The sequence below is a fragment of the Pseudophryne corroboree genome, chromosome 6 (assembly GCF_028390025.1).
Source record: "Pseudophryne corroboree isolate aPseCor3 chromosome 6, aPseCor3.hap2, whole genome shotgun sequence".
Lineage (NCBI taxonomy): Eukaryota > Metazoa > Chordata > Amphibia > Anura > Myobatrachidae > Pseudophryne > Pseudophryne corroboree.
In genome coordinates, this window is record NC_086449.1 from 231,172,807 (window position 1) to 231,196,797 (window position 23,991).

The following is a 23,991-nucleotide window of genomic DNA, read 5'->3' on the forward strand; positions in this document are numbered from 1 at the left end:
TTTTAATAATCTTCGAATACCATAAACTGTACCTCTGTCATATAGTATAAACATGACATATATATTATTCAGAAGATGTTATGTGCAATATTGCAAAAAATCCCAAGTGTCCAATAATTATTGATTCATGTTGTGAATACTGATATTTCGAGCTACAGCACAGCAACCAGCTGTTGTCCATAATATTCCTACAGGCAGAGCATACAAACACATATCCAGGCACAACGGTTAAAGGGAACATACACTGTAATACTCGAACTTTTGTACTGCATGGTTTCCTAAAATCTAGAAATACAGAATATTATGCATATACAGTGGTGATAACATTCTACTCCTTTCTTCTCACTTACTTAATTGATTTCATTGGTAAATTGCAATACCTTTAGCATCCATTAGTTAAATCATTGTCACAACAATTTATGCATGAATTCAGGAGAATTAAATTATCACTCTGTAGAGTGCCTCAGGTTGGTAGGCATGCTATTATATAACTAGAAACTCATAAATCAAAATGCTTGGGATGAAACACAGTGGGCGGTATTCAAATGACATATCACGCACAATCTCCTTTCTAATGTGATCCCTGTTATAGTGCATATCGCATGCATAGTAATCAGGGTTAGCTGCGTAACGGATTGGGTGCCCTCGCTACCGTGGGGGTAGCGAGCTGAAGTGATTATACCACGCCCATCAGCAGAAACAGAATGGGTGTGGAAGGGATTAAAAATAATTGAATACCACCCATTGAGTCTTATGTAGTAGACTGTGAGAAGCAAGCATCGACGCAATTCTGGAGAGATAGCATGTATTTTTTTAAAGCAGCAATAAAAGGCAAAAACAGGTTTGTTCAGTGGCACAACTCCTGCTCCCGCAGCCACTGTGGAGGATTGGAGGCGCAGGGCTGTGGGGGTGCCACCACTGATTGCTATGTGTGCTCGGGAAGGAGCCGGAGGGCACAGCGTGCGCCTCTCCTGTGTGTCCCTCCTGGGTATCCAGTGGCGTGTCTGTTACATGAAGTGCTGGTTCGTGAGCCAATCAGAGCTTGAGGACTGGCAGCCAATCAGAGGCCACAGCTGCCGGACCGTGAGTTCTGATTGGCTCACGAACCGGCACTTTATTTGACAGACACACCACTGGAGACACAAGATGGACACAGCCAGGAGAGGTGCGTGCTGTGCCCGCAGGCTCCTTCCCAGACTCACAGCAGCAGGCAAGGGTGTGTAGCTGGCATTGGGGGGGCATATTTGACACTGGGGGCATATGTGTAGCTGGCACTAGGGGGGCATATTGGGCACTGGGGGCATATGTGTTTCTGGCACTATTGGGGCATATTTTTATCTGGCACTGTGGGGGAATATCTGGTACTGGGGACATATGTGGTACTGGGAGCACAGCCCTAGCAACAAGCATTACCCCCTGGTAACAAGCACAACACCCAGCTCATGAAATCCCTGGCAACAAGCATTACCCCCTAGCACCGAGCATGACATCCAGTGCATGAAACCCCTGGCAATGAATATTACCCCATGGCAATGAGCTTGACACCCAGCACATGATACCCCTGGCAACAAGCATAACACCTAGTGCATGAAACCCCTGGTAACGAGCTTGACACCCTGAGCATGAAAACCCCTGGCACCATGCATGGAACCAAGAGCATGAAACCCCTGGCAATGAGCAGGTAATTTAAAAGTAATTAGAAGCTTTACTGTAGGGCTTAATGTGTAATGGGCATTGCGGTGTGTGGTATAATGTATCACGGACATTGTGGTGTGTGGTATAATGTATCACGGACATTGCAGTGTGTTTCATAATGTGTCACAGGCATTACGGTGTGTGGTATACTACAGTATATCACGGGCATTGTGGTATGTAGTATAATGTCTCAGGGGAATTGCAATGTGTAGCATAATGTAAAATGGGCATTGCAGTGTGTGGCATAAGGTATAACGAGCATTGCTGTATGTGTCACAGGCATTACGGTGTGTGTGGTATACTATATCACGGGCATTGTGGTATGTGGTATAATGTCTCATGGTTATTGCAGTGTGTGGCATAATGTATAATGGGCATTGCGGTGTGTGTCATAATGTGTCACAGGCATGACGGTGTGTGGTGCACTGTATCACAGGCATTGTATGTTCTATAATGTCTCAGGGGCATTGCAGTGTGTAGCATAATGTATAACGGGCATTGCAATGCGTGGCATAATGTGTCACAGGTATTAAGGTGTGTAGCATAATGTGTCAGGGGCATTACGGTGTGTGGCATATTGTGTAATGGGCATTATTGTGTGTGGCATAATGTCTAAGGGCCATTGCATTATGTGGCATAATGTATACTGGGCATTACTATAAGGAGGAAAAATGATGAATAATGTAAGGGGCATGAATCAGGATAATTTTTTTTCTTGTGGCGGCCAACGTCTGGGCGTGCAGGTTGCAAAACTGGGGTATAAGGTAGTCATTGTCTGCAATGCTATGCCCCTTTATGCAAAGCCACACCCATTTCAGCAAGACCATGCCCCTTTTGGTGCCGATTCATCACTTTGCTAGTAGGAATTATAAGGGGGGGGGGGACACAAGAGAATGTTTTGGCTTGGGGGAGAAAAATTTCTAGTTACGCCACTGGGTTGGTTGTTGCTGTTTTAAAAATGTGGGCTGTATGTGCTAACTTGCCGGAACTGCAACGGTTTCATAATCTCGCAGGCTATTGCATAAGACTTATTGGGTTTTCATTTGAGCTTCCCTCTTTTCCCATTGGTGAACAGAGCACAAAAAGCAGTGTAGGGATCACTTATCCCTATGCTGACAGATGAGTCAGAATACACAGATGTTAAATTAAACACGGGACAGTAGATAAGTAAAAAATGTATTGCCATTCCTTTTAGGTACTCTAGTTACCATATCTGTGTACATACTCTATGGACAGGAAAGCAATGAGGCATATTTCAAAACACTGGAGATCACGATCAGTAATGTTGAACATAAATTATGACAACAACGTAGAAGTACATTTTTTCTTTAAAAATAATGCAGCATGCGGAAAATGCAGAACCGCAGGCATCTTCAGATGCTTGCAACTGTGCGTATTAATTAAAATATATATTTTCCTTAACTTACACAAATTGTGTAAATTTGCGCAAGATACAGTAATAATGCCAGATACACTATAGAGTGACTTTTCAATGTATCTCTTTAGTGTATTACAGTGGGGATTCACAATGGTCTAACTCAGAACTTGAGAAATCCCCAATGTCCAAATTGAGGTTCTTCAACTGCTATTATGCATAAGGTAGAACTTGCAGTACTTAAAATGTCAACACACCCAACAATTTAAAGGCAAGCTGAGATTTGTAGTGTGCCAGGAAAAAAAATATATATTTTTGTTTCTGTTTTATACAAATGAACTCACAGGGGTGGGAATAGGTTTATTGGTAGCATGGAGCTGGTGTCCACGGGTAGGTGAGGGACTGCATTTTATTTTGCTCATCAGCACAGACCTTGTAGCAGGGGGGAGGCAGCTGCAATAGATATGGCTGCTAAGAAGCATATATACCTGTGTGACTGCTGTCCCTTTACATAGCCAGGATACACCAGTCACCCAATCTGAAGCCAATCATACAACTCTAAGGCTGGGTACACACTGGACAAAGTGTACCCAGCATCATGTCGCTGGCGACGGGACCATCGCTGGCAGTCGATACCAATGCTTTCAGTGTCAAGCGATGGTGGGGTAGCAGGAGCCATTCGGCAGCACAGCCCTCGCTGGCGATGTCCCCCATCGGACCTACAGCAGGTCCGACGGAGGATGGTGCTGATGATACACGTGAGCATGCATCATCAGCGACATAGTGCATACACTTTACATGATGTGAACAATATATTGTACGATCCGGCCAATATCGGCCAGATCATATGATATATAGTCTAGTGTGTACATAACATAAGGGAATAGAGACGCAATGGGTAGATAAACTAAGGGGCAGATTTAATTACTATGGATTTAATGTCTAGAGCTATTTTTAATTATTATGCAAATTTCCAATGCGGTAACCCATAGGTTCTAGGTTAAATGCCCGGAATATATGGGTTACCCAGTGCGTTAAGCTCCAGATGGGGTAAATTAAGCATAGATCTTTTGCCTCACAGCTCTTGAGGCTATGAGGAAAAATCCACAATGAGTGCACCCTCTGGGACTTATTACGTGGAGTAGTAGCACTTAAAGGGGATACACACGGAGACCACTGGGTGAAATGAGCACCCCTTGCTCAGCACACATCGTGCTGAGTGCTGAGTGGGGGGGAGAGATGTGTGCTGAGCGGTCTGTGCTTGATCGCTCAGCACACATCTCCCCCGTGTGTACGGGATTTACGGTAATGGAATAGCTCTGGGCTGAGCTTTAGCCGCAAGGTAAACACTGTGGCTAATTGAATCTGCCCCTTAATACTGAGCATTCTCAGTACAGGAATGCACATTTGGTGAAGCTCTACATGAGCTCCATTGTGTCTGAGCCCTTAGAACATGTACATATGGATGTGAGTTACCCTGGTCTGAGCAGATCCTGAAATGAAAACAAAGTGAGACTTTACTATCAGTGTAATGTGCATACTGTACAGATGGGTCCACAGTTATCTTGACTAGTTTTCTGCGCCTAGGCACAACATGACTTATTAGCATAAATCCTTCATCTATTTTTCTCAGCTGCAATACAATACAGAGAACAATACAGCAGGGGATTTTGGGTACATTTACTAAGCAGTTATAATAGCGGAGAAGTGAGCCAGTGGAGAAGTGCCCATGGCAACCAATCAGCACTGAAGTAACATCTATAACTTGCATACTGTTAAATGATACAGAGCTGCTGATTGGTTGATGGGGAAATTTCTCCACTGGCTCACTTCTCCGCTCTTATCACTGCTTAGTAAATGTACCCCTAACTCATTACAGCAGGGGATTAAGTCCGAGTGGCCAGTCTCAGTTAATCCTATTAAAGCTCAAGATAAACGTGGACCCATCTGTACATGTGCTGTAATCTGCTGCAATAAATCAGATTATATAGCTCACACAGTTGTTAAGAAAAATGAAAGCAAACATATGTTAGGTTGCAGTAGATTAGAGTGCATTTACGTACATTACACCATCATATTAAATAAGAGCAGTTCTGAAATAGGCATCAATAAAATGTATGCTCAATGTAGGATCCATAAAAGGGGGGGGGGGGGGGGGGAATAGGGAATGCTTTTTCCATGCCCCATCCTGCCTATTCACACTGATTCATGTGCACACCTTGTTCAACATGAGGATGAAGGTCTTGTGTTCTAACCTCGGTTGAAGCAATAAGTTGAACACTGCACATCTTAAAGACCCAAACAGTGTCCAATGTATTTACTCAATAAAAAATTATAACAAGGAGTGTTCTTTGACCATTTATAAAGTGTAATTCCCATGTCATCCCCCCAACAACTTACCTCTCAAAAATGAAAATACAAATAATAAAACCTCTGACGCACAAAAGATTTGTAAAACATTTCATTGAAAAATAATTACAATTTCTCCTGTTAAAAAAGTAATATTTCATATCTCATTTTGTCGTAGGTACAGCTGGAGAAACCTAGGAGGCCCTTTTCTTACCAGTCTTCACTGTGTTTAATGACTTCCATGACATTAAAGGCCCTGCATTTATGAGATCTCTTTAGGTGGCCACTGCAAAAGGGTGATGACATCATTAATAAGGTGATGTGAAGTCACAGGATCACAAAGAGAACTGAAACACAGATTCCATACAGGAAAACACGACTAAGATTTTTTTTTTCCTTAAACAAATACAACTAGTGTTTATTATAAAGGTGGCTCCTTTGGAGTTTGTCTCCTCTTTTTATAAGTTGCTGCTCCTGCAGCTGTTGCTGTGGCATGTCTGGATAAATTTTGAAAGCAGTAGCTATTGGAGTTAAAGCAACGTTTATCTTTTGGCAGAAATACGTTTCTGTCATATTACAAGTTTACAACAGAGGACTAGTGCAGTCTTGTGAAACCTCGGTCCAAAAGTGTTCTGTGCCTCCCTTCACATTTTTGAGAGAACAGCCTAAACTTCACAACATAACAGGGAACGTTAGAGGCTTAAAAGACGTGGCGTCCTTTGCTGAAATAAACACCGACGTCGTGAACATAAATGCCTTGGTTAAGAGGTTTGGGGTGTCCGGGAAGGCTTATTGTGTTCAACATATATTCTCTGAAACCTAAAAAACAAAGAAAAAACAAAGGCAAAATAAAGGAAAGAAAAAACAAAAATAGGAAGGTACTTTAAGGAAAAATAAGCAAATAATTGTTACTGAATAAATTTAATTTTAAGGGTAACAGATTTGAAAAAAAAAAAAAAATATCCAGTGATCACAAATGATACAGAAAAAAAAGACACTGGAATTTTGATATATATATATATATATATATATATATATATATATATATATATAGATAGATTTTTTTTCTATAGGTGTGTGCATTAACCAGTTCTACGATATAAACTGTATTTACGACTTAAAAAAAATGAGGGGATGAAAATCAAATATTTTGAAAATAATTTCTGAATTGTAGTACAAGTCAAGAGATATCACTGAAAGTAAAAATTATCAATAAGCAAACTGTAACTTATTCAAATTCAATTATTATTCTAATCCACATATCATACATGCCAGAGCAGCTTGGTAAATAGGAGGACATTTGCTGTAAATAGGATGGCAACTATTTCCCTATAAAATTAAGAGCGTTAAAAATAAAGAAAATTTAGATAATTATGTTTGGCATCTGATTTTAGCGTTGCTGGGAAGACTGTATTACGGGAAGATTCTATACTTTGTCAGTTTCAACAATTAGCATGGGAACACATACAGAATGGTAGCATGCAAACATTCTAACAATGTATTACTTATTTATTAACAAGTCACAGAAATCTGCTGTAACCCGTTGGCACTTTGTGTAGACTATGCTACAAAGATATGTCTATTTTTGTAATTAGAAAATGGAGTCAAAAGTTCCAGACAGGTTCTCCGTCCTCTCAGGCTAGGGTCTGCCCTGTAAGTCATACCCTAGCCTGAGAGAATGGAGGACCTGTCTCGAAGGGTAGGTATACAGCCACAGAAGAACAGAAGGGAGGGGACAGGGGCATCAGAGAAATATATATATATATATACTGTATATATAGCACACACACACATATCTATCTATCTATCTATCTATCTATCTATCTATATATATATATATATATATACTATGTGTGTATATATATATATATATATATGTATATATTCTAGATGAGATGGTATGGAATATGTAGGTGAATGGAAATTGATAGTATTACAGTTGACACAGTAGGCAAGGTGGCAATTTGCTGCCATGCACAGGCCAGCTTATCTGTGTATATGTACAAAGTAGAGAAGCTACTGGTGCCATTAGTGTAATATATTTAAATATAAATGTAAATGCACTGACGTTTATACTGTACTCTATTTTTTATAGATTCTCTCTGCCTATGTAAACTAACAGTGACTTGTAAAGTCGGGCCACCACCTTGAGATGATCAAGGGAATACTTTTTTTGGATTTATAATTTATTTATTCAGTTGCGGTCACTGTCAGTATGAAGTCAGGTTGGGAAAAACATGGATGACTGAAAACTACATGGATTCATGTTTTTGTTTTATATTAGAACACTATGTATAAAAAGGGCATAACTGTGGGCACGTTTTGTGGAGGTCCATGACCACACCACGGTGGGAATTATTGACCACATCTGTAAATACAGCGTCACTGCGAATTGTCACTGAAGGGCATGGTCACATGGTATAGTTAACAGGCTGGGGCCCCCAGGAAAGTTCAGGCTCTTGTACATTGTAACTGGCCCCTCCTATTGGGTTCCTACCATGATGTAATAAATGACTGCTGTATAAATGTTGATAGCTCATGGGATTATTTATGGTCAATGAGTGTGGGACTATCTGAACAGAAAGTAAAATGCTCAACAGAGCAATGACAAAGAAAGAGGAGGGGGCCAGCAGGCTATTCAAGATGACAATATGAAGCCCTAGCAATGTTGGGGGCCCTTTTCACATCTTTGCCATATGTCCCTGTATACAGAAGTCAGATGTCAAAGTTAGAAAAACAAGTAATTCATGATTAAAAGGTTATGAGGTTATGATTACCAGCTGATAAGGCAAACAATCATGTTAAACATTAATCCATTTAATTCTACACCGCTATCACATTTATCACTAGTTTGGAAGTTGTGACATTGTAAGCTTAGGATCCTGATCTATCCAAGCCACAAACTCAGTCTGCCCAGTCACACCTTCATAATCATTTTCATGTCCCAAATAAGTCACTAATAGATGACTAAATTACTCCTTTGTCTGCTATGATAAACTGGGCCACTTATCAAAACAAGGCACATTTGCGTGCGTTTTATTTGAATAATTGATAGATGATTTTGTGGTCATTGTGCAAGTAATATCTATATAAAAAAAAATTGCCGACCTACTGGTTCCAGCAGAGATCTTTATCTAGGATAAACATAAAAATCCCTGCTGAGACCAAAAAGTCATAATAAAGTTGACCATACTAACACTGATCATTTTTAAGCAGAGAGACTTTAATCAGAGATACAGTACTGATCATTCCAACTTGTGAAATTTACAGAGTCTCCCACTCACTGATATTGGAGTGGTAAGCAACAATAAGATTTTATATAAACCAAAGTGTTATTGATATTATTTATTTACAGTTTCTGATATAGCACAGCATATTCCGTTGTGCTTTACACTTGAGTATATATTGATATAGTCAAAATACTTACATGGATATGTACTTTATGTCTGTAAGTTTCTAAGACTAAGGGGTATATTCAATTGTTGACGGGTCCTTTCCCGATAGGTTATACCCATTCCCGACAGTGTCAATCCAACTTTTTAAAAAGTCGGATTGACATTGTCGGAAACTGGGCCAAAACCTGTCAGGTTTGGCCCCGCTTCCGACAATACATGCGGCTCGACGGCTGAAGCCGTCGATCCGCGTGTATTTAGACAGCATTCTGACAAGTCGGATTTTCCAACTTGACGGAAACACTGAGCCCGGATTGAATAGGTTGGAACCCCTTCCAACCTATCCCAGTCGGAAATTGCCGTCTTTCCGACAAGACAGCAATTTCCCACTCTAATTGAATATACCCCTAAGCTACAAATGTTCTATGTGTGAGACTTTTGTCACATGACAGATATCAATACGATAATCCATTTAGTCCCAAACACACCTGAGCATGTCCTCGTCAACACTCGCAACAGCTGCTGTGGTTTATTGCTTCAGATCATTTACACTCACAGGAAGAGAATAAATAAGAAACAAATCACAGTTGGGAAGAAAGTTTTTACAACTGCATCTGTCTGTGATGTCAGAATTGCATTAGCGCCCATTGTGTCATGTAAGCAAAATGGCTGCTACCCTTGCTTTTGTGTGCTAGAATTAGCTAACAAACTCTGTTACTGTTGTACAGTAGCATTTTGGAACACAATATGCGAAACCTCTACCTACAAGGCAATCCATCTATGACTGGAGCAAGACATTTACGAACACTGGTTGTTTGTGCCAAGGGAAAAGAGTTGACAAGGACATGCTCCTGTGTGTTTGGAACGGATTATCATATTGAAATCTGTTGTGTGTCAAAAGGCTCACACATTGAATATTTGTAACTTATCCACAGAAGCTTACAAACTTGTACTACATATCCATGTATTTTGACTATATCATATATATATATATATATATATATACATACAGTATATATTGTTGTGGAGACTCTAAATCAGGAATGTTCCATAAAATGTAATCACAGTAACATTAAGCGTTAGCCTTGTAACAAACAGAGCTTGCAGCAAAACATGGACCTGGTAAATATGTACCACTATAATAACATGTAAGGACATTGGTGTTTAAGTTAGACAGTGACACACACTTGAGTTTCATTAAAAGCAGCAGAAATATGCTTGTGCTTGCAGTGGAAAGGTTAATGGAGGATACTTACACTCCATTTCATATAAATAAAGTATGCTCTATCCAAAATAAAGGTGTCACAAACTTTACGAACTACAATCGAAAATACTAGTGGGTATGTGGTCCTTGGAACCAATAGGCTCCATTCCCCTATCTTTTTTGTGACATTGCTATCATTACCAAGCATCAATAGAAGCAAGTATAGTATTTTGTCATCAGTAAGTAAAGACCCTAAATATATCAGTTATCTTAGCCAGTCATCTTCAGTTGTCTGCATATTAATCTTGTTTGAAATTTGCTATGTGTTCATTATCATTAGCTGTGTAATGTTGTAAGGGTAGTAGGCACAGATACACACTGTTTGAGGTGGCTGCAGGAATACAGTTCTTTATGAGAATAGTACTTAATGTGACTGACTGAATGTACTGTATATCACCAAGGAGGTGGCAGTGTTATGTGCTATATGTTCATTCCCATAAGTTGTGTAATGTTGTAAGGATAGTAGGCACAGATACACACTGAGGTGGCTGCAGGAATACAGTTCTTTATGATAATAGTACTTAATGTGACTGAATGTTCTGTACATCACCAAGGAGGTGGCAGTGTTATGTGCTACAGTATATGTTCATTCCCATTAGCTGTGTAATGTTGTAAGGATAGTAGGCACAGATACACACTGTTTGAGGTGGCTGTAGGAATACAGTTCATTATGAGAATAGTAATTAATGTGACTGAATGTGCTGTACATCACCAAGGAGGTGGCAGTGCGGAAGCTGAACTTCAATTGCCAACTTCCCACTCATACCATCAGTGAACTGCAGGGATGTTACACCCATCCTGAGCCAATCTGTACATGTACTGATAAATGAAAAAACAGCAAGGCTATCTAAAATTGTTTCACAGTTTAAATCCACAAGAACAAATTAGATCTAAGTTCTCCATTTTTTCATTTCATAGAATTACATATTATAGATTATGCTATGATGATGCTAATTAAATGATATATACATTTACAGTAAAACATTCCAGTTCCTAAATATCTCACTATAACACATACCACCTACAAATATTATAACCCTATTTATAAATGATTTTCTGAGGAAGAAAATGTAGGGCTCAATATACAATATTAATATAGCATATCCCATTTACAGATATTATTTTTGATATTGTGTCAAGTATGTACTGCATGCACCATACAGTATATACTGTAAATGTTACCTAATTACCTACAAAATACATTAAACATTGCAATTACTAACATGATTATAGACCCAAATAATTCTAGAAGATGTCAGACAGGTGGGAGCCCATTGTCTATATGCTAATCAAATCAAAGTTCAAACCATAAACTGTAAGATATGAAATACTGATATTTGAATACTGACATCAGATAAATATCTGAGTGTGCCTTAATCAGTAGATTAGGAATAATAGCTTTAGCCTGTTCCCCAAATAACATGGATATAGTTTTATCAATGTTATCTCATCCAATGTCCCACCTGCCAGAAATCAGATTGCAGCACATTTACTGTAAAGTCAGTTTGTGCCATGCACAATACAACATAGTAACTCATGGTTGGAGCCAGAGACTTCTAGATGGCCTAAGTTGAAGCCTGAGACCTCAACTTGGCTAGACTAGGAGCCAGAGACATATAGATGACTAGAGTTGGAGCCTGAGACATCTGTATTGAGTGGGAACCAGAGATATCTAGAAGGAGAGAGTTGAAGCTAGAGCCATCTGGAAGGTTAGAATTGGAGCCAGAGACATCTAGATGGCAAGGTTTGGAGCCTGAGACATCTAGATGGCTAAAGTTGGAGTCAGAGACATCTGGATGGCTAGAGTTGAAGTGTGAGACATCTGGATTGCTAGTGTTGGGGTCAGGGATATCTAGAGGAATAAAGTTGGAGCCAGAGACATCTGGATGGCTAGAGTTGGAGCCAGAGATATCTAGTAGAGCAGAGTTGAATCATAAGACATCTAGATGGACTGTGTTGGAGCCTGAGACATCAAGGCGGCTAGAGTTGGAGCCAGAGACATTTAGATGGCTAGGTATGGATCCTGAGACATCTGGATGGCTAGGTTTGGAGCAGAGACATCTGGGTGGCTACAGTTGGAGCCTGAGACATCTGGATTGCTGAAGTTGGAGCCAGAGATATCTAGAAGGATAGAGTTGGAGCCAGAGACATCTCTAAGGCTAGAATTGGAGTCAGACATCTAGATGACAATGTTTGGAGCCTGAGACATCTAGACGGCTAGAGTTGGAGCCAGAGACTTTTGAATGGCTAGCGTTAGAGCCATATACATCTAAAAGGCTAGAGTTAGAGCCTGAGATATAGAGAATGTTAACGTTGCAGCCAGAGACATCTATAAGGCTAGAGTTGGAGCCAGAGAAATCTGGATGGCTAGAGATGGAGCCAGAGATATCTGGATGGCTAGAATTGGAGTCACAGAAATCTGGATGGCTAGACTTGTAGCCAGAGATATGTAGAAGGCTAGAGTTGGAGCCAGAAGCTGACATGTACTGTGGTCTTCTGATAAATAGGATTGAATCTGTTTTAGCCAGAGCCGGATTAAGGGGGGGGGGGCTGGGGGTAAGTACCTTGGGCCCCCCTTTCCAAAAGGGCCCCCCTGAGCCCGCACACAGTGTCCGATCTGCGGCGCTGCACTTCCGACGGCTCTCCATAGGTTGCCATGGCAACCTAACAGCCGCGGCGCCGCATAGAAGTGCAGGACAGCTGAGCGATGGCTCAGCTGTCCAATGGAGTGTAAACTAAAGGTGCAGCCTGCGGCTCAGTCATTGGCTGGGCGCGCAGGCTGCAGTGCAAGGAAGAAGTGTGGACTGTGTGGAGCCGCCAGTGGAGGGTGCGTGAGTGAAAGAAGGAGCTCTCACTCTCCTGTCACTTTCAGCCTGCCAGCAGCAGAGAAAACAGTAAGCTGGCTGTATTGGGGTTTTTTTCCTTTTTATTTTTGTTAAATTGGAATGTATGGTTTTGTTTTGTGATGGCTTGGTGTGTATGTGTAATGTGTGTTTGTGTGCATGTTTATACATATATGTACACACACACACACACACACACACACACACACACACACACACACACACAGTATATACATATATATATGTGTGTGTGTGTGTGTGTAGATGTAAACATATACTGTATATGATTATGCATGTGTATGTTTGTGTATAAGATATATATATATATATATATATATATATACATATACTGGATGTGGGCAGCTCATCCGTTAACTAGAAGTAAAGTCCCGGTGCCCTCTGGAGGATGAGCCCATATTACTACACCCATGGACGGCGGCACTTGGTAAAAAATCCACAAACTGCAGAATACTGCAACGTTTCGATGTCGTCAGGCACATGTGCCTGACGCCGATGTATTTAATAGCGGCACTCGGAAACGTAGTAAAAAATCAATAGTGTGTTTAATACACCACTTCAATCAATACAACGTTTCGGGACCCAGTGGACCCTTTGTCAAGGTGATGTATTAAACACACTGTTGATTTTTTGACTACATTTCCAAGGGGTGTAGTACGGTATGCCGGCGGCCAGGCTCCCGGCGACCAGCATACCGGCGCCGGGAGCCCGACCGCCGGCATACCGACAGTGGCGAGCACAAAGGAGCCCCTTGTGGGCTCGCTGTGCTCGTCACGCTGCGGGCACGGTGGCACGCTACGCGCGCCACGCTATTTATCCTCCCTCCAGGGGGGTCGTGGATCCCCACGAGGGAGAATAGATGTCGGTATGCCGGGTGTCGGGATCCCGGCGCTGGTATACTGTGCGCCGGAATCCCGACATTCAGCATACTGAAGACCACCCTTTCCAAGTGCCGCTGCTTGTTTGATGTTTTGACTACAAATTCCACCTGATGGCACTGAAACAGATATACCTGCAGTAAGGGTGAGTACCGATTCAATCTGATATATATATATATATATATATAAAATAATTCACCTGCTTCCTTGTTAGGGCCATGCTGTTTGAAGTGCCCTGGGCCCCCCACAGACTTAATCCGGCTCTGGTTTTAGCATACTGTATTTGTTCCAATATTGAACACTGAAGTGTGCTTAACATTTTAGTGTAGTCCGCAAAGTCTATCTTTTTTTGCAAAATTGAGAACTAATGCTGTATTGATCTGTCCATAATGCATTCCATGCTGAATTTCACTAGATTAAGCACAATATTTCATAACTTTGGGTAACATACTGTATGTCTATACTATAAAATAATGATTTTGTCACAATTTATGAGGCTGGGCAGTGTCAAACTATGGGTAAAGCAACCTGGGCAAGGTCCCCTAACAAATATTGAAGGCCTATTGTTAATTCTCTTCCTAGTGACTGTCCTGTTTCCATGGGCCATTTGTCTTATTATAAGAGTCACGGTTCAGTCTTGGGCTGATCCATCCCCCACTCTGCTCTGCTGTGTTGCTATTTTTATCTCTATCACTGGACAGAGGCTGAAAGTAGACACTGCAGAGGAGCTTAAGGTTATGCTGGGAGTAGTAATGCAGCCAGATACCAAAAATTTAACCCAGATAAAAGTGAAGTCTATGACAGTTGCTGGTTTATAATACTGATTTCATGGTGTTGAGGTTTGTGTCTTTTTGGAGTTTTGCTCCCTCCTAGCTACTGTGATTATTCACAGTATTTTGATTGCTGGGTTTATTGTTTTTTTGGAAAGAACTGTAATGGTGGCCGTCTTGCTGTAAGTCTTGAGATGCTCTCCCCACCAATACACCACTTTAGGTCTGCCCTTCTGGGGTCAGAAACACCACTGGCCCCAGTTTACCTTTTTGTGTGTCATTGGCAGGAGAGTTTGGATACCTTTAGTTGTTGGCCCATTCTAAACCTTGAGCTGTTGGTGACTGTCTGGCAATTGACCCCCATCTACACCTTTTATTTCAGCAACATGATGATATTCCATTCAATATATACAGTCATTAGAAAAAGCTTGACCCTTTTCTATACTAATAAATATCTTTGACTTTATTGAAGATATATTTTTTCCTGTATTCCCCAGTAATTAAATGTAGTCTTATATCAGCCAATAGGATGTTTATAAGAGCAGTTTATGTACTTTAAACAGTAAATATTTTATGTCAGACTCACTTAGCACTTAAGTTACTAACTGGCTAAAAAGGGTAAGATCAGCATACTGTACTTGTCTTTTGAAGTGAACAGAATGATAAAAGCAGATAGCTATTTTTCTTTTTTTAAGTGTCCTAGCATTTGAGTCTTAACATACTGTATGGCAGGATTGTTAAAATAAAAATAGAAGTAAAAAATTTATTTTTACAATATCAAAGTCCCTAAAGATTCTGGGGACCAAGGCAGTCCTAATGCAGGTCTTTGGACATTCACTTAAAATACTGTATTCTTCCCTGTCCTACTGATGTTATGTCTTGCTCTTGTGCTTCCCTCATATGTTTTTACAGCATGTATTTGAGAATTAATAAAAAACCCATACTTTTAATTAAAAAAAAGTTTGCAAAGTTTTTATTTACCCTGGGGACCATCAACCCAATTTGTGCCCCTACCATTAGTGGCAAGACACCATCTCAGAATAGCTCACCCATTAAGATTTGTACAAGGACATGCAGAAGTACATGGAAGTGATGATATGTACTACAGGTATCCTCCAGGGGTATGGTGATGTGTAGTTACAACCTCCCTCTAGGACCACTTGAAACTCTGCCACTGGTCGGGTTTCCGTTTTATTATTTTGCCAAGTACGTGGATTATACAAAGGTCTGATTCTACACTGGATTATGTGAGTATAATTTTTTTCACAGGTACCCCAAGGATTCTACATGGAGAAGAGGACCGAGCCTCGTGGGAACATAGGTAAGTATGTATGTATGTATGTATGTATGGAGGTGTGCATGTATGTAATAAACTTATACTTTCACGGTGTGTGTGTCCTGTTTTTTGGGGGGTATTTTTTAAGTAGTAGTACTACAGGTACCAGCGGTCCCGGTTTTCCACCGCATGCTGGAACTTGTGGTTCTCCAAGTACCAGCTTGCGGGGGAGGCTTGCTGGGACTTGTAGTACTGCTACTAAAAACAATATTCACATTTTTTTAAAAGGCTATCAGCCCCCCATCCGCAGCCCATGGATGGGGGGGACAGCCTCGGGCTTCACCCCTGGCCCTTGGGTGGCTGGAGGGGGTGACCCCTTGATTTAAGGGGTTCCCACTCCTCCAGGGTACCCCGGCCAGGGGTGACTAGTTGGGTATGTAATGCCAGGGCCGCAGGGACCAGTATAAAAGTGTCCCCCGGCTGTGGCATTACGTACCTGGCTAGTGGAGCCCGGTGCTGGTTTCAAAAATACGGGGGACCCCTACGCTTTTTGTCCCCCGTATTTTTGGAACCAGGACCAGGCGCAGAGCCCGGTGCTGGTTGATTAAATATGGGGGAACCCCTGTCATTTTTTTCCCCATATTTTTTCAACCAGGACCGACTCAAAGAGCCCGAGGCTGGTTGTACTTAGGAGGGGGGACCCCATGCAATTATTTTTTCAGTTTTTACACTAAACAGACCCTTTCCCATAGATAACCATGCACAGATCTCACTGATCCATGCATGGTTATCCAAACTCGACTGGAAAAAGCAGGTCTATTTTTTTGCTGCTTTTTTTAACGAATCTAAAAAAAACAGACCCGCACTTGAGCACTCAGAAACTAACACCCAAATACAAATGAATAGTGAATGCCCGTATTGTATGAAATAACAGCCGTGTTTGACCGATGGTCTATTCATTCGTATTTCGGAAATTTGCAAATCAAACCATTACGAATAGTCCAAACACTGCCGAGATTGGTGATTAGTGAATTCCCGGATTGGGACTTAGAAAAAAAAACACAAATCGGACAAACTCGGATTTTTAGTAAATACTGGCCCATGTGTCTGAATCAGTACTGCAAATCTGTGCTCTAGCAATCAAGACACATGTGAGGTGCAGTTTAGATGCATGCATAGTAGAAAAACATTGCTCCACTGCGTCTGTCATCTGCAATGATTGTGACTCAGAATCAGAACTACGTGTCCTCTTACATCTTTGCTCCGTACACTACAAGTCGTGTTACACATAACGTGTGAGTGCCATTTGACTTGGTAGCAGTTTTTCTGTGGAAATGCATCTTAGATGCAAGGCAATGTAAGCAGCTTCTGTTGATTAAAATTATATGCAGCATGCCTATATTCTGTTTGTGACTGCGACTATATTTGCATACAACATGCTTTGCTGCAGTGTTTTCATGGAATACACTGGAACGTGGCATTTCGGATGCATATAGAGCCGCAATTACACACAGAATATAGGCATGCTGCATTTGTTCTAGATGTAGATGTAAAGAATTTTGTTAAATACAATGTTGAGTGTTTCTTGTTTAGCGGCTTGTTACTACTCCCCCGCCCCAGCAGATGGTTATACGCACTAACAAGTAAATTGATAGTGTTTACATAAATGAAGTCTAAAATAATTCAGTGGAATAAAAAAAAAAGTAATGTTTGTGGGGCAGTGCTTGAATATTTTCTAGATTTTTTTTGCCATGTATAAAAAAATATATAAAAAGCCCAAACCTGATTATAGTATTGAAATCTCTTCCCGACTTTTGCTAATAACATTTTTATTTTTCGAATTAATTTATGTAAAATTAAAACAAGAATCTTACCATTCCAACTGTGCAGCAATATACAAGAGGGAAATCCTTGGAAAGCCTGATTAGCACTTTTGAGGAAGATAGTCAATTGTTACTAATTAATAGTCATTATATCTTGTTTCTAATGCTTACCCAATTATTTCTGCTACATTACGGAAGGTTATTTTAGCAAAGTGAATAAACTGACAGAAGTGAACAATGCAATGTAATAATCAACATATAAATGATTAGAATTAACCTTTGAGTTGACTTATAGGTTACAATTCTGACAATAGAGTAGTGATTTGCTGGGGACCCAAATCCAACTGTTTATCTCTATTTACTTTGCAGCTTGTGTAAGAACAAGGCCCAAAGAATAGCATTGTACAATCAATGGGACATCAGCTTTCAGCAGACTAAAGTATTCCATTATAAAGCTGGCATCTGATTGGTTGTTATGGTTTACATTACACAAGTGGTACTGCATTATGGACCTAATTCATGTTTGTATCTAAATGCAATTGGGATTCCCGGGCTAAGGAGTTGCTAATGTTAGCAAGTGAAGCTGCCACTCAGAAATGAAAAGAGACACCCACTGGACCCATCTCAAACTCATTCACAGCTGCATGCATATTAGCAGCCTATACACAAATACAGGTAATATCGAGGCTATGGGTTGGCCTATGGCTACGCAGAGTGGACACAGCAGTAGAGATGCAGGCACCGTGTTTTTGCACATATGAACTCGTAGCCGTCAGCAGATGCATGCCCTGAAACGGCCATGACACATCTGTGTTTTTCCAACCCCTATCCCTAAACTTTCCTTTAACACCTCCAAACAGTCACTTCCTGACAATCACTTTTCCATAAAATACTCATTGAGATCGCAGTGGCACCTTCGCGCATGCAGCTTTAGATCGCAGCACATGCGCAGTCTGCCGAAAAATCGCTCCATTGCCTGATAATCAGCCATTGCTTACACATATAAATGAAACCCTATGTTATTAAATAAAAAATCTGAATATACAGTCGGATCTTACTATCTTTAATTATGAAGGGGGTAATTTATGAAATCCTTATAATAAGTTTAATCTAAACTAAAATGTTTAACTTATCATTTCCCTCAATGCAGGCCTTGTGCAAAAATGTGTTTAAGTTTTCTGTTTCTCCAACATCTGTTTCTGACACCAAGTGAGAGGCGAGATGGAATCATTGATGTCTCTGAATAAGAGCAGCTGCAGTACACTTGGTTATCTAAGCATGGTGGATGACAAGGCAGTGAAAAGTATCACATGTGTTACTTTGCCCTCTTCAAACATGCCCTTGGAAACAGGCGTCTCTCAGTAGGGGATAAAGTCAGAATTCTGACAGTCAGGATGCCAAAAATCGCCAGTTAAGTGGTTAAAGAACTTGAATACCTTTAGCTTTTAGAGCTTTTACTGCTTTAAGTCTACAGAATATAGAGTTTTGTAGCATAGCTTAATAATATAGTAAAAGCATAAATCATTTTCACGTACCTGTGAGCTACTGAAGTACTCCATTTAGTCCCTTGCTGAAATATACGATCTTATTAAACATATAAGCAATGTTTCCATGTTAAATCTAATCCTCTAGATTCCAGTATGTGAGTGCTTGGCTGCTTGCAGTAAGACAACGGAACGTTGGTTTTAGTCTCTATAGCAATGGCAGGCACTACAGTAGTTCTCATTATTATATGCAAAGAGAAGAGTTTGGGGAATTGCATGAGCATCTTTCTTTATATGGGTTTGTGCACTGATTTGTAGATTTTTCCTTTATGATAAGAGCTTTTGATTAATTAGTGTAACAAACATATCCCCAGTGGTAATACAAATGAATTTAAATTAAAATATATATTTACTTTTACAGTATATTTTTCTATAGCTTGTTATTGCTTCTACTAGTTACCAGCCCATCAACATGATGCAACAACATAACAGTAATGTCAGTGCCACCGGCTGTGCATGCCCAAACAGAGCAGCACTTGATTTGCTCCATCGGGCACTATCTACTGGCCTTTTATTATATCAGATATTATTTCTAACAAAGCCATTTTATGTGATAAAAAGACCACTCCTGATTGGCTGCTTGACTATTAAGTAGGCGGTCATACCAAATTCATTTGTTGTCGGGAGCAGTTCTATTTCATCTATGAGAGGTTTTATTTATCTATTTCTTTTTTTACATATGCTGTAGATTACATTGAATCAAGAAAGAATAAGACTCTAGGTAATATAATAATGGGTACTAGTTAAATATTTCTTCCGAATATTAAGTCGGCTCAATTAATTATTGAATAAACTAAAGAGGCTTAATTTTTTATTATTACACTTAGGGGTTCATTTACTACAATTTGTGTTTTGCCGAGTTCAAACTCGGGTGGTTACAATTGTACACGGGTGTATTTTGCTAAAGAAATCAACACATTTATACTGGTCCCTGCAGCCAAAGCATTACCCCCCAACTAGTCAGTCCTGGCTAGGGTTCCCTGGAGGAGTGGGGACCCCCCAATAAAGGGGTCATCCCCCCTCTATGGCATCCAAGGTCCAGAGCTGAAGCCGATGATATGGACATGACCCTAGGCTGTGGGTGGCAAGATCATAGCAATTGAGTGTGAAAGTAGGTTAATATTGTGTTTTACTGGTGGAAACACAGGTTCCAGCAAGCATCCCCACATGCTGGTACTTGGAGAACCACAAGTAACAGCATGTGGGGCATTAGAGTGCACACTGGTACCGGAGTCCTACCAGTAAAATAAATATTACAATAAAGACAGTACAAGGACATTGTCCAAAAAAGAACTTTAATAAATCACCCTTGCATACACAAACTCACACTAACATACATACAAATACTCACACATACTTACCTACATTCTCCTACAGTGCTTTGGTTCCCCTTCTCCCAAAAAATTATACTCACCTATTTCCTATGTAGATCGGTCCTCCTCTGTCCATGTACTTTAGACAACCAGGGGTTAAAAATAAAAAAAATGGATGTAAGAGAATCCATGTGTATACACTTGGATTCCCTTCCCTGACTGCCGGGCCTCCATGTGGCATCTGTCACTTGGAGACCTGCCAGAAAATCATGGAGCGCCACATAGTAGCACTCTCCTGATTGGCGTAGAGCTCCTGGACTGTAAATCAAGCATAGCCCATATGCTTCTATGGGGAAACATTCCCCACAGAAGTCTATGGGTGGGAACCGGTGGATTGCGGTAAGCCACAAGGATATTTGAGGTCAACTACAAGACTGACCTCAATTAGCCTTGTGGCTTACTGCAAACAGCCTGTCCCAACCATAGACTTCTATGGTGAATTTTCCCTGGGTTGCAGTTTCGGGGGGACTGCAAGGGTGAGGTGCATTCCTGCAATGACTGTTCAAATTCCATGCATCAATGACATAAGTCACAGTGGATTTAAGAACCTTCCTAACATCCACAATGCCTCTCACACTCATACCTCTGATCGAGCAGCCTACAGTGTTCCCCTTTTCAAACTCAATTAGCTCCTTCAGACAAGCCATTTTGTTTGCAAATGATCCAATCAGTGCCCCTCTACCTGTTCTTTTACCTTCACAAACACGTGTCTGCTGCAGGAGCACACCATTTTGCTTGCCCAGGGGTGTCCAATCACTTTTGTCTACAAAGTGTAGTTCCACAAGTTCCAGCATGCTTAACAGTCATGGGCTCTTAGTGCATGCTGGCACTTGTAGTATCACTATCAGCCATTATTTTTGAACATTCAATTCCTGGTGCCTAGGGGGTACCAATAGGGGCCCAAAGCTACTTAGCATTGGGCCATACCCTTCCCTAAAAGACCAGACCTGATGCTAAGTAGCACTGGGCTGGTTGGTAGTGCATTTGGTAAATCTGAATGTTTTCCATCTGGTTTTACTATGTGGATTGTCATATGTTGCTCTCAGTTTGAGATTTATGAGCGCCAAGTGTCTTATTTGCTCAAAATGTGCATCTTATTTGCAGAACCAAAACAACTGACAAAGCTACTTCTGTAGATTAAACTTATCAATTTGATGCAGGAGATATAAATATCTGTGTATGAATGAGTCTGAATCTGTATATAAATGCAGCAGCCACAGCTTTTTCTCATGCCAAGTTCCACTGTGCTTCATCTACAACTTTGCATATTTTTAAAACTATTTAAAGTTGCACTGCAGCTTTTCTAGTACACTGAGTGGTGTTTTCGCTGTACCTGAGATGCGAATAAGATGCAAAATTTTAAGCCACTACGTTATACCAATTGCTGTGACTTAGTTGCGTTGGGCATCTTCTGTCGTATGGTGTACACATCTGTATCTAACAAATACCACTGGAGGCATTACTGTAGAGGGAGCAAATTAATTTTGCTGTGACATGTGACTATCTGAATAGCTGACATACAAAGCAAGGAACAGCACTATTAGTACAAATACAAGCATATACTGTAATAATGTACTTCATGAGAGCATTTTTGAAGGACATTGGTTTGCAACAGTTTTATCTTCTCATTATCTGCTTCACTTCTCTCCTGGCTTCTTCAACAGCTGATTATAAGAAAGAGAAGTTATGTCTATAATAAAACATGTAGAGAAACCAGTGACTGCTCACCGCTACAAGAGAAAACTGAAGGGCCGTTGTATAATACTATCATTAATAATCAGTGCAATGCCATACCTGGCATGCTAACATGGTAGTCATGCTATGTTAAGTAACTGTCTCGGCTTTAGAACATTAAACATGATACTTTACCACAGGACAACAATTCTAACAACACTAAGACACATTACACCTGCATCAATTGCATAATTTGCTTTGTTACACAGTAATGCTAAAAACATGGGGGTGCATGTAACAGCCTGCGAGCCGCCGTCAGCTGCCTGATTTGGCAATAGGGTGGAAGGAAGTAATGCCACCCGAGATTAGCGGCCATGCAGGATGCCGGCTGAATTCAAATGTTTTTTAAAGAAGAAAACAGAAGGCAAAACCATGTGTAAGTGATTGACCCTTTAAAAAAATGTCCGAGTTCGGCCGGCATCCCATACATCCGCCAAACTGAGCGGCATTACATAAGGCCTTTAGTGTCTAGATTTAAAGCAGCATAAATTTAAAAGGCAAAACTAGGTTGGTTTTGCCTTTTCAATTATTGTTGCTTTAAATCTAGATGACAAATCATAGAAGTCACGTGGCTGTCTGCACTCGCAGACTGTTAAGTATACCCTGTGAACTCTATGTTAGACTCTCCCATGTGGACAGTGTTTTAATACACTACAGTACCTGTATATGAGAATAAAAGGGGGAGTGAACACTGGGGGCTGCACTGAGTCCAATAGATGTGAGGAAAAATGTAGGATAGTAGAGATCAGAGTTACTACAATACTGCCAGTCTATATAGGATAGTCACCCGTCAAGTTAATGGAGAAGGAAAATGGCACTGTGTAGTGAACTGATATCGGTGACAATAAAATAAACAATATTAAACAATATGATCCTAAGCTTTTCTTTCTGTTCAGTTTTAGAATTACTTTTCCATTGCGAGATGGGCTTACGTTCACAGAGTTTTCCTTCTATTATCATTGTTATTCCAATGCTTTTGGGTACATAAAATTTTTTGTCTTCCCACCTCCTTTTCTGTAATTTATTTTGGTTCACTGATTTATGGTTATTTCTATTTTTATCCAATTCAATCCAGTGGAAGGTCCAGCTCCCTGTCTCAAAGTTCTGCCCAGCGTACACCAATGTGAGGTCCAACAAGGACCCTAGCCCCATATTATGTCTTCTGGGATGCAGTGTTACCACTCTGCAAAGTTTTCCTCGAAATACATCCAGTGGAAGGCCCAGAACAGGCTTCCTGGGTCAAAGGGAGGTCTGACTGGAACCCCAACCCCCTAATATGTCTTCTGGGATGCAATGTTACCATTCTTTGTGTTATGTCATGTAATGTTACTATTCTGTGAAGCTTTAATCCAAATCCATCAAGTGGCAGACTCAGAACAGGCTTTCCAGGTCAAAGTCCTGGCCAGCGGAACCCAACGGAAGTCCCAACTGGGACCATAACCACCTAGTATGTCTTCTGAGATCCAATTTTACCACTTTGTGAAGTTTTTTTTCTAAATCCATAAAATAGAAGGCCCAGAACAGGCTCCCTGGGTCACAGTTCTGCTCTGCACATTCGGCTGTAAGGTCCAACCGACCCCCCACCCCCTAGTATGTCTTCTGGGCTGCAATGTTTCCTTACTGTGAAATTTTCTTCCAAATATATCCAGTGGCAGGC

The 23,991-nt window shown here is 40.7% G+C and overlaps 1 protein-coding gene across 5 annotated transcripts in view; it reads right to left on the reverse strand.

The window, feature by feature from the left end:
• The window catches only part of NTRK3 (neurotrophic receptor tyrosine kinase 3), a 787,704-nt gene that overhangs the window by 196,564 nt on the left and 567,149 nt on the right, over positions 1-23,991 (reverse strand). Inside the window, exon 14 of one of the 5 annotated variants that reach the window (XM_063925761.1) lies at positions 5,517-6,238. The exons of the other annotated variants lie outside the window; for them this stretch is intronic. Within the exon in view, the coding sequence (XP_063781831.1) occupies positions 6,120-6,238 (119 nt within the window). The 3' untranslated portion in view covers positions 5,517-6,119. Of the gene's footprint in view, positions 1-5,516; positions 6,239-23,991 lie in introns of those variants that run through there. 5 annotated transcript variants of the gene reach the window in all.